The 15048-nt window shown below is 52.6% G+C and overlaps 5 protein-coding genes across 5 annotated transcripts; 4 read left to right on the top strand and 1 right to left on the bottom strand.

The window, feature by feature from the left end:
• Positions 1 to 3664: 3664 nt before the first annotated feature.
• HD553DRAFT_254482 (uncharacterized protein) lies at positions 3665 to 4051 on the top strand (the record flags this gene model as incomplete). The annotated part of the gene is made up of 1 exon (XM_046177343.1): positions 3665 to 4051. A coding segment is annotated over one exon (387 nt), but the record flags the coding sequence as incomplete, so codon positions are not given.
• A 129-nt stretch (positions 4052 to 4180) lies between these two features.
• HD553DRAFT_253089 (uncharacterized protein) lies at positions 4181 to 4501 on the top strand (the record flags this gene model as incomplete). Its single annotated transcript, XM_046177333.1, has 1 exon — positions 4181 to 4501. A coding segment is annotated over one exon (321 nt), but the record flags the coding sequence as incomplete, so codon positions are not given.
• Positions 4502 to 4870: 369 nt separating this feature from the next.
• Positions 4871 to 5176, top strand: HD553DRAFT_277790 (uncharacterized protein; the record flags this gene model as incomplete). Its single annotated transcript, XM_046178012.1, has 1 exon — positions 4871 to 5176. A coding segment is annotated over one exon (306 nt), but the record flags the coding sequence as incomplete, so codon positions are not given.
• Positions 5177 to 8496: 3320 nt separating this feature from the next.
• On the top strand, positions 8497 to 9346 carry HD553DRAFT_319477 (uncharacterized protein). The gene has a single exon (XM_046181027.1). The coding sequence runs from the start codon at positions 8643 to 8645 to the stop codon at positions 9303 to 9305; it is 663 nt and encodes a 220-aa protein (XP_046033018.1). The 5' UTR covers positions 8497 to 8642; the 3' UTR covers positions 9306 to 9346.
• Positions 9347 to 9786: 440 nt separating this feature from the next.
• HD553DRAFT_319476 (uncharacterized protein) lies at positions 9787 to 11819 on the bottom strand. Its single transcript, XM_046181026.1, has 9 exons — positions 11547 to 11819; positions 11209 to 11466; positions 11075 to 11123; positions 10848 to 10987; positions 10672 to 10761; positions 10471 to 10584; positions 10296 to 10393; positions 10120 to 10211; positions 9787 to 10043 (listed from the first exon to the last, which is right to left on the bottom strand). Exons 1-9 carry the CDS (start codon positions 11610 to 11612, stop codon positions 9946 to 9948), a joined length of 1005 nt encoding a protein of 334 aa, XP_046033017.1. The 5' UTR covers positions 11613 to 11819; the 3' UTR covers positions 9787 to 9945.
• Between the last annotated feature and the right edge of the window lie 3229 nt (positions 11820 to 15048).

Here is a 15048-nt window from a genome sequence, read left to right as displayed (position 1 = left end):
CGGTGACAGGTCTTGCAGCGCGAGCGCGAGGAATAGCATGGGGAGATTGCGAATCTTCTGATCGACTCCAGATCTCTGAAGAGTCTTCATTCCCCATATATAATTGCACCGTTGAGTCAAGGTCGTCCGGCTCCTTCAGATCGGCCCAAATAATATTTCGGAGCATTGTCTTCATCGCGATGATTTTTCGTTGACCCCTCGACTAGTCGATGCAGATGTGTCGTATTCTCAGCTGATTCTTGACCCTTGAAGTGGGTTGCTTCGAGGTGTTCAAAGACGCTAGCTCGATTAACTTCACTACTTCGAAAGCGGTTCTAGAATCGATTGGCGGAGGTGGATGATGTCCGCCAGCCGGGTCTACGACGGCGAGCTTGTCGGGGTCGGTCAAAACGTAACACAAAACGTCTCGTCCTATCTCGCAGGAGTATGGCTATAGTTACGTGTTCGATATAGCATGCAATAATGTACAAGACTTGAGTAAAATCCCTCAAGTTACCCCTTTGTCGGCCACGTATCCCTCTCAGCGGGGGAAGAGGAAAAGGTGTCGGATCCAATACTCGTTATGCTCGAAGCGGCAATTCTCATTGGCCCGCGTACAAGCCGGCGCAAAGGAATCGTCTCACGAGGTCAACCGAATTGTCAGAACATATCTTGGGGTGTAGGTCTTCTGGCAAGCGATCCATACGAGTCAACTAGAACTCACAATGCCCGATGTCCACTCTGAGACGAGAAGTTTCTTTGATCGATCAACTTTTTTTGATCGGCTGCGAACCGGATTTCCATCACCTTCTATCGTCTGAAACGTCACGCTGATGGATCGAATCGGTCAGAACGCATACCCAATTTCCGCCGCCCACGAAGCTCCTGGGCACTACAAAGTAAACAAATGTCCTTTTTTTAAACAGCGTAAAAGTCATTCAAAAAAATGACCATCCATATTAACCTCATGAACGTGACAATCCACCATTGCTGTAGTCGCAATAAATACTTAGAAGGAGCTAGGAGACAGTATGCGATAGTATCTCATACGAACCGTTTCGGTAATTGGCCGTTTAGGTTATCCGATGGTCCCGATATCAAGAACGTCGGCAGCTCAGCGAAGCTGTTGTCGATCCATATGCGGAGTCCTAATCGATGAGATATCGCTGGCCACGCCGACGCTCCAGGGGTAGCAATTGAAGGACTACATCCGCCTGTCTATTCTCGAGATGTCAGAAGAATCTGGAAGCTGTTTACCAGTGCGGGAGACCCGCCGATTTCAAGTTTTCCGTGTCTATACAGTAAGACTCCGTAGCTGCTCTTGAACAGTTGAAGAATTGAGACTGAAAATGCAGCTTGTGCAGCACAAGAGTTCCGCGGAGCTACTAAATCGTCATCACGCATAGTTGATGCTGATGCGGTGTCGTACGCGTCGCCCTAGGCCTACATCTAGACGACCCTACTATGTCCGATCACCTATGTACCCTAGTCTAGCATGTCCTCATCATCCGTCTCTCCATCTCATGGCGACGCAAGCTGTCGAACCGGCGAGATAGGGGATCATCAAATTCGAAGTCCGCAAACCGATACCACCATTTTCCATCGAGATATCACCATTTGATCAAAAAGTGAAAATTTTCTGATCGGTGGGTGCCTAGTGCTAGTACCGCTCCTATAGATCCAGTTCCCGACCCCAAACACCTATACCCGACCCCCACAGACCTGACTAGTTCATGGTCGTCACTAGAGCCGAAGAAAGAGCCCAAGAAGAGCGACTACGAGACCTCGAGGAACTCCCAAACCTCCCAGATTCGCAAACGTCCTCGCCACTGAGTTTGCCACCACCCTCACCGCAACCAATCCGATCCAAATCCTTTCTGACGATGAGTCTCGCCCTACCGAAGTTCGACGGTGGAGAAGGCAAGGCCAAGGCCTTCATCAACGATTTCGACATCGCGATGTTGGACCGGGACGTGGAGAGGGATGACAAAAAAGCGAAGTATTTTGTTAGGTGTCTCGTTCCCGATTCCCGGGCCGAACGCTGGCTCGACAGACTCGACGAGGCTACCAAAGCTTCGTACAGCCTGCTCGAAGCGGCCTTCAAATCTACCTTTATCGACGTCTCAGTCACGGACGTGTCGAGGATGAACGCGCTACAACAGATGATGAAGACTCGCTTGAAGGACGCCGACGTGGGACGAAGTGCTAGCAACGACCCAACTCCCTACCATATCAGATATTGCGAAGAGATGGCGCGGCTTGGCTCAAAGGTACCTGTCAATACTCACGATTCGACAAAGGTAGCCGCCATTCTGAGCAACGTGGGGGGAGGTCTAGCCAAAACGCTTAGGGAAGAGAGAAAGGATACCTTCGACGGAGTTCTAGACGGGATCAGGGACCTCTCTGATTGGCAGATAAAGGATATTCAGCACTACGCAATGGTGGAACAGCTGGCCAATGCTAGCACAGCTAGGTCTCCGCCTCCGATCCGCCAATCAGCCCTGCCCCTTTCGCCAGCGTTGACCGACGTCAGTTTGCCTCAGGAAAGACCCGCAAGGAGGGGACAGCAGGAGGCGAGGTACAATCAAGGGACCAACCAAGATCGATTCCTGCCGATCACGGCGGCTCATCAAGCGAGGATAGACGAGTGGGAAGCTCGATTCGGAGACGTCGAACCCTCGGCTGATATGAACTACCCATTGACGCCGGGAACGGAGCAAGCGGGCACACGCGAGTGCTACAAGTGCGGTACCAAGAGACCGTTGAATCACATCGCTCGAGAATGCCCGAATCCCTGGGTCAATCCGAAAGAACAGAGCTACAGGTACCGAGTATCGGAAAAGAAGAGGTCGATGGGGGATCGAGGCAACAGCTACCAGAACAATCAGAACTACAGGTCGAACGGCTACTACGCCAGCGGTGCGAACGCAGTTCCGGTACCCCAAGGCATCGCCACAGTTGGTGCCCTCGGCTTCGAATATGATGACGACGATCAGGAAGGCCTCTCGTGGATGGCCCTGCAGGGACAGGGAAACGAGGAGGGACTGGGCTTCTGAGGGGTAGCCTAGTCCCGACGGTAAAGAAGGAGGACCCTTGGGGATTAGGATGGGGAGGAGTGGAGGAGGAAGTGAGCGGAGAAAGAGAGAAAGCAGCATCACCATACACAAGCATTCATCAGAGAGAGGAAGAGTACTTCCCGATCTTTGCATTCACACCACACGAAATCGGGACACCCCCGTGGACTGGGCTAGAATTACCAGTCCCTGCGACGAGTGGGAGCGCATCTGCTCCCGCTGGACCCTCTGTGAGTCGAAGGACGATCTACGATGTAGGGACTGTTCCACGGCCTGAAGTAAACTTTGCGTCCCGATCCAATAGCCCGCTACGTCGAGACCAAGCAGTTCGAAACAATCAAGTCACCAACCAGCCAATTGGGGTCGGTCGAAGCCCGCCGGAAGGCGCTGCGTTTCCTGACCGTGCCGAGGGGGCCAGTGTAAGCCGGCTGGAAGGCCTTGTGTTTCCTGGTCGGACCGGAGCTCCCGGTAGAGAGCCGCCAACGGGCGTGAAGCCTCCCGGATTACCAGAGGTTGGTGACAAACGAATTAGCGAAGGTGAAAGACAAAGGGCAGAAGATCGGGGACAAGAGGTTGTAGACTTCTATGCCGAAAACGAAGAACGCCCGCCTCCCTTTTGCGTACCACATACATTACGCAAGGGAGGTTACAACTTCTCGGCTGGACGTCGGGGCTTCATGGATAGCATGGCCCTGGTTTCCGCGATGGACCAGTCGTTCTACGGAAAGCACAGGAACGGGCTAGGTCCAATCGAACCTTCAAACAAGATCTTACGCATGGCAGACGGGTCGAAGAGAAAAAGCGAGGGCCTAGTGCGAGTCGAATTTGTCCTCACCTACGACGGAGGTAGAATCGTAACTCCAGTCAGCATGGAGGTAGTCGAATCCGCAGGTGCATGGGATGTCCTATTCGGATTGCCAATGATGGTCCAGACGAGAGCCGTCATAGACTTCGGCGAGAGGGAGCTGCGAATCAAAGGCGGGGCCGACGGAGGCGTCAAGACGTTCAAGGCATATGATACGGAGGACAATCGAGCGAACATCGACGATCTACTAGCCCTGGAGCTGGATGACAATGACGAGGGCCGCATCCCTGACTTCGGTCCCACAAAAGACACTTCCTTAGCCCGAGAGGATCAAATCCTCCAGAAAATTATCATTGGCGACGACTTGAGCTCGCAACAACGGGCAAAGGTAGTAGAGCTGATCAAAGCGAAGCATGAAGCGTGGGCACTGTCGCTGAGTGAGCTACAGGAAGCGAACGTAGCTCCGACAACGATCCACGTCAATCCGGACGTTCCCTTGCCATTGGAACCCACACAACGTATGTCGACGACCGAAGCCGCAGCGGCGGGAATCTACATAGACTCCTTGCTACAGGCTAGGCTGGTGCGACCCATCGATCCCTGGGAAGTCAAGTGCGTTTCGAATATCATCATGGTGCCGAAAAAGCAGGTCGGGGCAGACGAAGCCGAAGTGAAGAGGAGGGTCGACAACGCGATATCACAGACTCCGATAGAGCAAGAAGAAGGAGGCGAGAGGAAGGACGTCGACCCGACTACTCTTTATCGGATGGTGTTCAACTTCAAGCCACTGAACAAGGCGGCTCGCTGTAGTCCGTTCATGCCGGGCAACATGCAGGACTTAGTCGCGAGAGCTTCGGGCCGCAGGTATATCTCCGTAATGGATCAGCTAGGAGCGTTCTATTCATTCCCGTTGGCAGCGGAATCCCAGGCGTACACTGCTTTCTTCGTGCCGGGAAGGGGATACTTTTGCCATACGAGAATGGCTCAAGGGTTAGCGGGATCCCCAGCCACGATGCAGACCGGGGCAGCCAATGCTTACAAAGGGCTCCTGGGAAACATCGCGGAAATTTGGATGGACGACCTCTTCACCAGCTCCAGCACGTTCGAGGATCATATCAAGAACTTAGGCGACCTCGCGGACAGAGCGATCCAAGCCGGGCTTCGTTGGTCTCCGGCGAAAACGAAGTTGTTCATGTCCGAGGCGAAAATAGGAGGACAACTCGTCAGTATAGAAGGAGTGCGTCCAGACCCAGAAAAGGTCGACGCTATCGTCCATCTAGCCGTCCCTTCTACAGCCATGCAAGCTCTGTCGTTCGTGAACAAGGCCTCGCACTTTCGTCGCACGATCAAGAACTTCTCCGCGATCGCAGCTCCGTTGACGGACCTCACGAGGCACGTAACGGCGTCGCGAAAGACGAAAGGGGCCTTGAAGCGAGCTCTCGAAGAAACCAATATCGAGAGTCAATGGGGAAAGAGAGAACAGGATAGCTTCGACGCAATCAAAAGGGGTCTATGCGAACTAGTCCTCACAGGAGCACCGATCTACGATGGAGGCAAGACCCCATTTCAAATCGACGTGGATGCGTGTGCCGAAGGGTTCGGTGCTCATCTATACCAAAGCGTGGATGGGGAAATCCGGACCATCGAATTCGCTTCGAAGCGCACATCTGAGCGAGAGCAGAACACACATTCGTTCTTACTAGAACTGAAGTGTGTGAAGTGGGCGTTAGATCGATTCAGAAGCACCATCCATGGACACCGGGTGATTCTCCATACAGACTGCCAAGCGGTTCGTGATCTCCTGAATAACGATCGACCTACATTTCAACAAGCGGCATGGAAGGATGCCATCCTCAACTGTGGTTCTCTCCTCGAATTTCGTCATAAATCGGGAAAAGACAACGTCATAGCCGATTTCCTATCGAGAAACGCGGTGGGTGAACGAGGTGCGAGCATAGAAGTAGATCCCTCGATCAAGGGGGTCGTGAACGACATCTGTTACTGCTCGGACACAAGCTGGAACGAACCGGAGCCGATCGAAGAAAACCATCTTTGCTGGATGGACGGCGAGGACCCAGCCGACGAGAACTTGCGAAAGCGCTTCAAGGGAGACGACTTATACGCAGTCGTATGCTTCCTCACTAAGCTCATCAATAGCGATGCGGACATAGTGGTGCAAAAGGCAAAGCTCTTTTGGACAAGGGAGGGAAAGCTGTATACACGTCACAGAGGAGGCCACGAAATGGAGGTCCTCCCTACTCGAGAGGGCCCGGGAGCCGCGGCGGCAGCACATGAAGAATGTGGTCATTTCGCAAAAGAAATTACCATACGCCACCTGCAACGCAGCGTCACCTGGCTCTCAATTCGCAAGGACGTGGGTATCGCCATCGAGAACTGTTTGATCTTTCGCAAATTCGGACCAAGACTGCGGAATTCGTTGCTCAGGGAGACTCTGAGGTACGCACCGTTCCACCTCGTCGCGATGGATTACCTATTCCTTCCGAAAACAAAGGAAGGATTTAGGATAGCCCTCATAGCGGTAGACTCCTGTTCGAAATTCATCTTCGGGTGGGCGTACGCGAACCAGGAACCCTCGACGGAAACCGCTCTGACAGCTCTCGCGGACATGGGTCGACGCTACATGCTCCCTAGAGAAATCGTCGTCAACAACCAGTTCGTTACAAAAGCGATGAAAGACGCCACAGCCGACAAGATTGTCCTTACGCCGGCCGCACCTTACGCCCATGTTGCGCTTGCGGAGAACGCCAATCATCTGGTGTTAGACCGACTACGAAGGATCTGTAGGATGACAGACTCGATCGAAGAGTTACTACCGGATGAAAGCGCGTTCGAAGCTTGGCCACAGCGCTTGCAAATGTCGATAGCGGCGCTCGACAACAGGCGTCTCGAAAGCCTGGGGGGATATTCGCCCAGAGAATTGCTGTTCGGGCAAACAGATCTCAATCCGCTACCGGCTAAGTTGTGCGACTTCGGACAATCGGCGAAAGATCTCAGGATGGAGGCTATGGAGGCTCGAGACGCCGACGTGAACAGAAGGATGGGTCATGACCAGAAACCGGTCAAACCCTTCTACATCGGACAGCTAGTCCAGGTCTATGACCCGAAGAAGGATGATACTCACGAGGCGGTGAGAAAATTGAAGAAGAAGTGGTCGGGGCCGTACAGGATCGTGGACATGAGCCGCAGCAGCGCACAGTTATCCACACCTGACGGGGACCCGGCGGGGAGAGCGGGATTCGATAGGCTACGCCCATGGCGTGGCTACGTGGAGCTGAGGAAGGCGGGAGACGAAAGGGAGTAAAGAAGCATCTGGATTGACAACAACAACAACAAACGACGACAATTATCTGAGAACCGACACCGGGCCGAAAAGAGCCAAGCGACGCATCAAACAACCCGTATAAAAAGAAGAAAAACATCATAAAAAAGAGACTGAACAAGACAAACGGGCAAGCGAAAATCGTTGAACAAAACGGACGCTGCGATCGAGTATATAGCATATGGTAGATTAGAACGGAGAGACGGTAAAAAATTTAGAAGACGGGGGTAGGAATGTCGTACGCGTCGCCCTAGGCCTACATCTAGACGACCCTACTATGTCCGATCACCTATGTACCCTAGTCTAGCATGTCCTCATCATCCGTCTCTCCATCTCAGCGGTCGAGAGCTGCCGCCAGACGCGATGACGTGTGAGAAAGCGACACCGGTACGAAGGCTGACGCGTTCGGTTTCGGCTTGGACGGGCGCGGAAAGCCATTTTGTAACACAAGTCGGTGCAACTGCCCATGACAGCTTGATGTTGTATGTTCACTATCGGTAGGGTGTATTTGGCATCAACGAAGATACTCTATGCTCCAGCTCAATCTCGACATGTCGACATGTAGACTGCGAATGGCGTGATTGCTCACTGTTCGCTTTCTCACGCCCTTTCGTATGATGTGCTCACGTCACATGATGTAGGTGGTGACTCCTTTGATACTTAGACAGGTATGTCCTGATCAGACTCCGGCCGGGTGCTCTGTAGATTACTACATAATGCTGCGATAAGTGACCGTCTTCACCCGGGACGAATGATATGTTTTGCCTCCCTCATCACCATCACCGAAGAAACAACGGCAGCGCAAACCCTCCAGACGCTTCAATGGATCTGAACTATGTCTCATAGCTTCCAACAAAGTGAAGAAGAGCCTTTGCCCTGGGCAGAGTGGGCAGCAGAGGGTCAGGGAGCATCGCTCGACCTACCCACCGCTCAGCCCATTTGGTACGGCACGCCCGAGGCATCTTCACCACAAGTTGCCACGCCTTATAGCAACAACTCATACAGTACCTTGCCTCACATGACACATACGCAAATCACATACGCCGCACCTTCTTGGCAGGATTACGAACGAGATGCCACGTTTCACGCAAATCAAGGCCCAGCGGTTCAAAACTGGCAATTTGTGTACAGCGGAAGCAACAATCACGAGCTGACTGATAGGCTCGCGCAGTCGGGGAACATGAACGTTTTCGACCCAACCTCTCATAGAGATGGGTCTGATTGTCAACAGGCCCCCTTTGAGCCTACTCAAACTCCCACCCGAAGTACAGCTCAATCACAAGCCTTCCCTTTTGGCACGGGTAGTCTGCCCGGCCCAGAAAGAACGCCCCGTCGTCGTCGACCACCCCCGGGGAGCGCTCAATCGCCGGAGCATCCATATCGTCCGCCTTTGTCTTCGCTACGCTATGCACCTGAGCTCGAGCGTAGCGGTACTGATTATTGGATGGCCCAAGGGCGGCGCGGGATATCGATCCAGTCTGATATGAATTTCGCGCCTGAAACGATCTTTGATCCGACTCGAACCCCGACCATCGATACGTCGGAGCCTACACAACCTGCATTGCTCCAGGAGACCGTTCCTCTCGGGACGCTAGCTTCTGGTACGGTAATCCTCTTGTCACCGGTTCCCATCGGACAGATAGCCCTGACCGCGCACAAGGTGCAAATATCGGACAAAATCTTTCAATTCGTATTCCACAAGCGGGCTGGCAGCTCGAAGGCACAGGCGACATCGTCAGTGTTGAGCAAAGCTTTGATCCATGTGAAAGGGCAACACGAAGGAATTCCTCGGTTGGTCAGCATTTTGGGCGCAAACCACCTGTTCATTAGAGAATTAACCTCCTTCGCAAACGAGTTGGAGAGGGCGGCCGGATTCGTCATGCTGCTTGGCAAAGGCCCTTCAAACGATTTGCGACTTGGTATGAACGAATTGATTCGAAAGCTGGACATTTCGGAACCCATAGGCGATCTAGTAGATTCTCTGCACGAACAGGTGCTTGTCCATAATGCAGCGTGGTTGATCATCACCCAGTATGGACCTTTACTGGGCGGGAATACCAGGTTGCAATCATACAGACTGCTTAACGCACCCAGCGTCGGACGTTGAAAGTGACCACCCAATCATATCACCTGTATTTTAGGAACTGCTTTTTTGATTGTATTATATAGTGTCTAATGCAGTTTTAGTACACTTCGTATAGCTTTGACTTGACCTGCATGTGCCAATGTCATATTTAGATGCGCTCCGTTTTCATGTGTTGGTCCGCTTGATCGCTTTATTTATAAATTATTACCGAACAGGTCTGACGTCTAGCGCAGGATCGACGGCCAGTCTACAATTTCTTCTACAACTGGCGTTCGGCCTACACATTGTCCGACGCAACGTCGACAACGTCGCAACAGATATCAGGTCACTTCGACGTTGGGAAGCAACTCCAGGAGATCTCTTCGCTTCTTCGCTTGGGCGTGTGATTGTATTCCCCATTCGCCACTATCACCCTGACTCGACCTCGATTGCACGCGTGGGATGTGGGATTGACCCGGACTCGATGTTCAGATCGGAAGCTGTAGCACCATTCATTATCAAATCCGCATGGCATTGAAACACGTTCATTGATATTCGATCCTAGACATAAGTTTGGCTACACTTGTATATATCCGTTCGCTACTCGCTTGCTATACCATCCCTCTACGAGTCGATGCGGTCACCACACCACGGAGACGCGTAACGACGATCGGGTGCCGATTTAACGGTCCCACGAGGTCAAAGCGTCCTGTCCGACCTTGTCCTTGATGATCCTCTCGCTCAACTCCCAAAGCGCCTGGGCAAGGTACTTGTCCTGGGCTGCAAGCGCGACGTCACAAACGCAGAGTATTCGGGTCAGCAAACATATCTATGGAAAAGTCTGCAGGACGCTTACCTTGCTTGGTCTCCCCACCGACCTTCTTGACGTCCTGGACGTAAGCGGCCTGGTAGTTGTTCTCGATGATCTCGGGGGCGGTGCAGCACCACCTGAAGAGCGCAATCGCAGAGAGAAGCCAAAACGGGTCAGCTCCCAGGTGGGTTGCGAGACGAAGCGAGAGATGAGAAGCTCACAAGGCCGATCGAGCTCCCTGTTCGGGAGACCTTCCGAAGAACTCGGTGACAGCCTCGATACTCTTACCCACCAGTCCGGGGTAGGAGTCTTGCCATTGCTATCGGAAGTCATCGTCAAGTAGAAGAAATCAGCCAAAGGCAAAAATTGAACGTTGTGTGGAAAAGCCGGACTGACCTCCTGCATCTTGGTGTTGACGGCACCAGGGTGGACAGCGAGGACGTAAACGTTGTCGCCGTTGGGCTTGATGACCTTCTCAGCGATCGATCGCGAGTAGAGGATCATGGCAAGCTGCGAGCGACAGTTATAAGTCAATGCGGTACAGTCAGTAAATCTTATATAGGTGAATTGACACGAGAAGATGGAAGGTCGGCTCACCTTGGTCCTTCCGTACAGCTCGACAGGTCCCAACTCGGGGTTGTTCAACTCCTCGACCGACCCGAAGTGGACGTCGCTCCTGGCCATCCTCTACCAAAACATACCATAAGACAACAATATCAACATCAGCTCCACGTCGGCCACGGCTCACTTCAGTCGAATCGAGCGAGACTCACGTGCATCTCACTCGACTCGAAGATGATCTTGGGAGCCGAAGCGCCAGGCAACTTGGAAGTCTTCCTGATCAAAGGGTAGAGGAGGTTGATGGCGTAGTAGTGACCGATGGCGTTGACGGACATGTGCCTGTCGATGCCGGCTGATAGGCGCGAGAGGGAAATGGACAAGCATCGTTATGTGAGTTGGTTTGGCTAGAAACGGTGTGGTTTGGGAGGTCGGGACTTACAGGCAGCGAGGCCGTACTGGTTCGAGTTGATACCAGCCGACAAGATGAGCTACGAGAACAACGACGAGAACATGAATGAATTACATCAGCATCAACCCGCGATCTACCCGTCCAACGCTATCTTCAGCACTCACGAAATCCAACCTAGGCTCCGACTTGGCCAACCCTCCAAAGACCTCCTTCACCTGGTTAAAGTCCCCCAAATCACACCCTTTCCATTCGATCTGGACGTCCTGAACGCCAGCCTTGGCGGCGGCATCCTTGATACGCTGGATGGCCTCGTCTCCTTGGTATTCCTTTCGGTTGATCATGACCACTCGGCAGTGAGCGAGGGCGAGGGCGAGGGAGACTTCTTCACCGATTCCTTCGGCTCCTCCGGTGACAATGGCGGACTGAGAACAGGTATAAGAGCAAAGACGATGTCAGTCGTGCTGAAAAAAAAAGGAAAGATCAAGGGGGCGACTCTGCCCACCTTGCCAGACAAGTCACCAAGCTCAGGCTTGGCGGGTCCAATGATGGGGTCGAGTACGGCTTGCATTGTTGGTTTTAGTGTGTTTGTATTTGTGTGGGGTTACGTGAAATAGGAAAGTCGTAATTGATGTGGAATGTGAGAAGAGTATGATGATGTCGGTAGGTCGATCGAGGTCCGCTGTTATATACTGTTCTGCCAGCAGGAGTGTCTCTCGATGACGAAACCCCCCCATCGTCCTCTGTTTGCGAGATCGAGGATCGAAGGGGAACGCTCTCGCTGGAATCGAAGAAGGTGGAGGTCACCCGGGTCATCAAGCCACGTCATACCCCCAAGCCACAAACACTGGTTACGTCACCAAGGGGTCTGCCTCGGTCATCGGGCTTCGCAGTATCAGGTACGCGTCGCCTCGACCTGTTCCGCGCGTTTCATCTCGCTTCGATAGCTTCGACCGAAAGCGAACTGTTGCATCTTTCCGCTCTCGAAAAAAGCAAGCGCAGTATCGATTTTGCTGCTGGACTGGCGGAAGAGGTACAATAGGCGGAGGTCAAAGAACGACGATTCCAGGGGACCACGAATCAGAGGTTCGTCAACATCGCTAATCGTTTCTCCGAACTATTCAAAGTAGCTTTCGAGCCCGGATTGGTCACCGCACTGGCGGGACGCTCTCCTCCGGTGAGCAACGAAGTAGCAGCCTTGTCAGGGTAGCACATTCGAACCTCATGTTTCTCGAGATAAGTCTTGTAGCGAAGGATAAGACCAGATCCTCATACAAAAGGGTTGTACGTCCGACAGCCCGGCGTTCAAGATCGGACGGGGGGCGGACAGCAAGACCGAGATGCAAACTCCAGGTACATACGAGCTTCTTCAGACTATCGCCCGACGCCCGAAACGTAAGGTGGCTACATACCTCGATGCCTTTACATGTGAGCAATAGTCGAGTTGATCCGGAGTTATTCTTCCTCGAGGCCCATCAAGAGACAACGAGCTCGATCGACTGTGACTCGAGAACCAGAAAGAGGTCGACTGCTTCAAGCCCGGGAGCGACATCATTCTCAAGGGAAAGAAACAAAGGCAGAGTGGAAGGCGACGAGGGGAAGCGAGAGACAAAAATAAGAGACGTCGGAGACGAGGACGGGAACCGAGGAGACGATGGATACATACGAAGTTTCGGCATATGAAGCGCATCTCATATTGAGTCATCATCGAGCTGCACTTTGGGACGGAGTTCCCACTGCAACTAACTCAGAGCGCTGGTCAATCCCTGCGAAATCATGGACGGTCCGTTTGAAGGAGCGTACGATCATGATTCTCCACGGCCTAATTTCAAGCGCCTTACATCTCAAACTGGACGCTCAGGGATATACGAGTACGACAATGACCTCATCCGGAGGCCGATTTGTTCATTCGCTAAGCAGAAATTGGCCTGTAATCGGACTAGTCGAAAGTTACGTTCTGTGAAAGGAGGTTCGAAACAAGTCCGCTGCAATACAGCATGCAGGATGTGAAGTATCGGCTTCGGACGTTTGTCCACTGATCCCCTTACCCTCCATTTCCGAACTGAGTGCCTCTCGCTGTTCAAAATGGCCGAGAAGGATCTTGAGACTGAGCTTGTTGTACCCTTGATGCAGAAGCGTATAATTTCATTGCGGTTTATCAGAGCGCTCATGGCAAACACGTGTTTAGCGCAATCGAGGTATTGCGGGTCCAGGTAGCCCTTTTCAGGCTGGTGTAGGTAGAACTTGTCGTTGCCGTCGCCCGTATCCTGCATCAAAAGGTCGCAGGCGTCGAAAGATACCGTCAGATCTCTGTTTAGATTGGCGAAAGGGCTGTGTGCGTTCGTGGTGAACCGAAGCCTATGTTTTGGGTCGATCACTTGGTTACGGGAACACCTCGTTGAAGGCCAGAGGCTCGTGCACGCCAAACACGGACGCCGCCACCCAATACGCCTCCCATAGACACGTCACGCAACGATTTCATGGATACAAGGGGGCATCCGGACATGCTTGATTTGGATCTGACCTACATATTCCTCCTCAGGAGACCGTCCCTTAAGCTCGTGCTCGATGTCTTTATCTTCCAGCGCACTGGGGTCCTGATCAGATTCGTTGTTACCAGCCTGCATAGCCAGAGTTACCCAAGAGAGCTTGCTTTCTCTAGCCACGCATAAATTCTCAATCCTGACTCGGCTCCAATGCGCTCGTTCTCCACTTGACCCGCCATTTCCGAGATGCTATGCGGAGGACGGGAGTTGAAACTCGGTTCGCGTCGATTTGCTTCCGCGTGACCGCTGGCGGTCTTTTGTTCGAGCGATTGGGAATTTGATCAAACTGGGGGATCCAAGAGATCAGAGATTGACAGCACGAGACAATCACATAGCACATTAGATCAACATATTCGCAATGCAATTCCGGCCTGTTATCGACGCTGATATCGAGATCGCAAACTTTACCAGACTTATTATCCATCTTATTAGCCCTCTTCAACGTCTTGCTTGAATCGTAGGAAAGGCAGCTTCCTTCGCTCGGCGTCCTACGCATCTCCACTTGTCCCCTCGATCACCATGGACGGGTCGCAGGATACGGAGACCGCAGCCCGTAGAGCTTTCGAAAACGATCTCATCCGCTCGGAAATCGTCGCAAACATCTTTTTCCGAACGACGGCTCTGGATTGTACCGACAGGATCGACCTGAAGCGCTTTGCCTTGACTTCGAGAAGCGGTTGCGAGACCGCCTTGCGGTTCCTCTGGAAGCATGTGACACTTCAGGAGATCAATCATATCCACCGTGTCAAATGTGATCCAGTGAGTAACCTTGATCGCGAAACTATCTCCGCCTAGGCTTATCCTCGCATGTGTAGGAACGATTCAAAACATACTTGAGTTCGATTCTATACTTGACGGTCCCGGAAGGATCGTTGAGTCGGAGTCAGACTAGCCAATGGATCCCACCACTCTTCAATGGCAGGGAACAGAATAATAGCATCTTCCTGCTTCTCGGACGGAACGATAATGCCATCATCTCCGAAGAGTGGGGGTTCTGCGGCTTGCATCTCATGCCTCGATTGACATTCATGTCAATTGAGTGCTGTTCGAGTAGCCTGGTATGGTCCCCCGACTCAAGGAAAGAAATCGACGGCTTCCCGCTGGAGGTGCAGACGACGGAGATCTACACTTGTGGAGATCGATCACTAAAAGTCAGAACGACGACAAAATCGTCCTCGCGCTTGACAAGGACGGATCCGGCTATCCATCTTGATGTCCTACCAGACTATCAGGTCCGGGTCACCATGCAATCCAAGTACACCTCAGCTGTAGACGCGATCTGCATCGATCACCCGCCCCGACTCGATTGGGACTGTAGACAGTGGATAATAGAGAGCCTACTGCCCGGAAGGTGGACAGGTCATCAGGTCGGGCGCCGCAATATGAAGCTACTGCGCGAACTCGCCATCCTTGAAGGCTTCGTACTCTTCGAATGGATCTCGGAGATTCTCGAAGCTTGTC

The sequence above is a fragment of the Filobasidium floriforme genome, assembly GCF_021052385.1.
Source record: "Filobasidium floriforme strain CBS 6241 chromosome Unknown HD553scaffold_27, whole genome shotgun sequence".
In the NCBI taxonomy this organism is placed as follows: domain Eukaryota; kingdom Fungi; phylum Basidiomycota; class Tremellomycetes; order Filobasidiales; family Filobasidiaceae; genus Filobasidium; species Filobasidium floriforme.
Note: the sequence above shows the minus strand (reverse complement) of the source record. Positions and strands in the feature narration are given on the sequence as shown.

What these genes read in the sequence shown, in the direction of transcription:
- HD553DRAFT_319476 (XM_046181026.1), bottom strand. Translation starts at nt 11,612, where the DNA reads ATGCAAGCCGTACTCGACCCCATCATTGGACCCGCCAAGCCTGAGCTT. An exon ending in TCAACACCAAGATGCAGGAG is followed by an intron (nt 10,394 to 10,470) that starts GTCAGTCCGGCT and finishes GACTTCCGATAG; the next exon opens with CAATGGCAAGACTCCTACCC. An exon ending in CAGGGAGCTCGATCGGCCTT is followed by an intron (nt 10,212 to 10,295) that starts GTGAGCTTCTCA and finishes TGCGCTCTTCAG; the next exon opens with GTGGTGCTGCACCGCCCCCG.
- HD553DRAFT_319477 (XM_046181027.1), top strand. Translation starts at nt 8,643, where the DNA reads ATGGCCCAAGGGCGGCGCGGGATATCGATCCAGTCTGATATGAATTTC.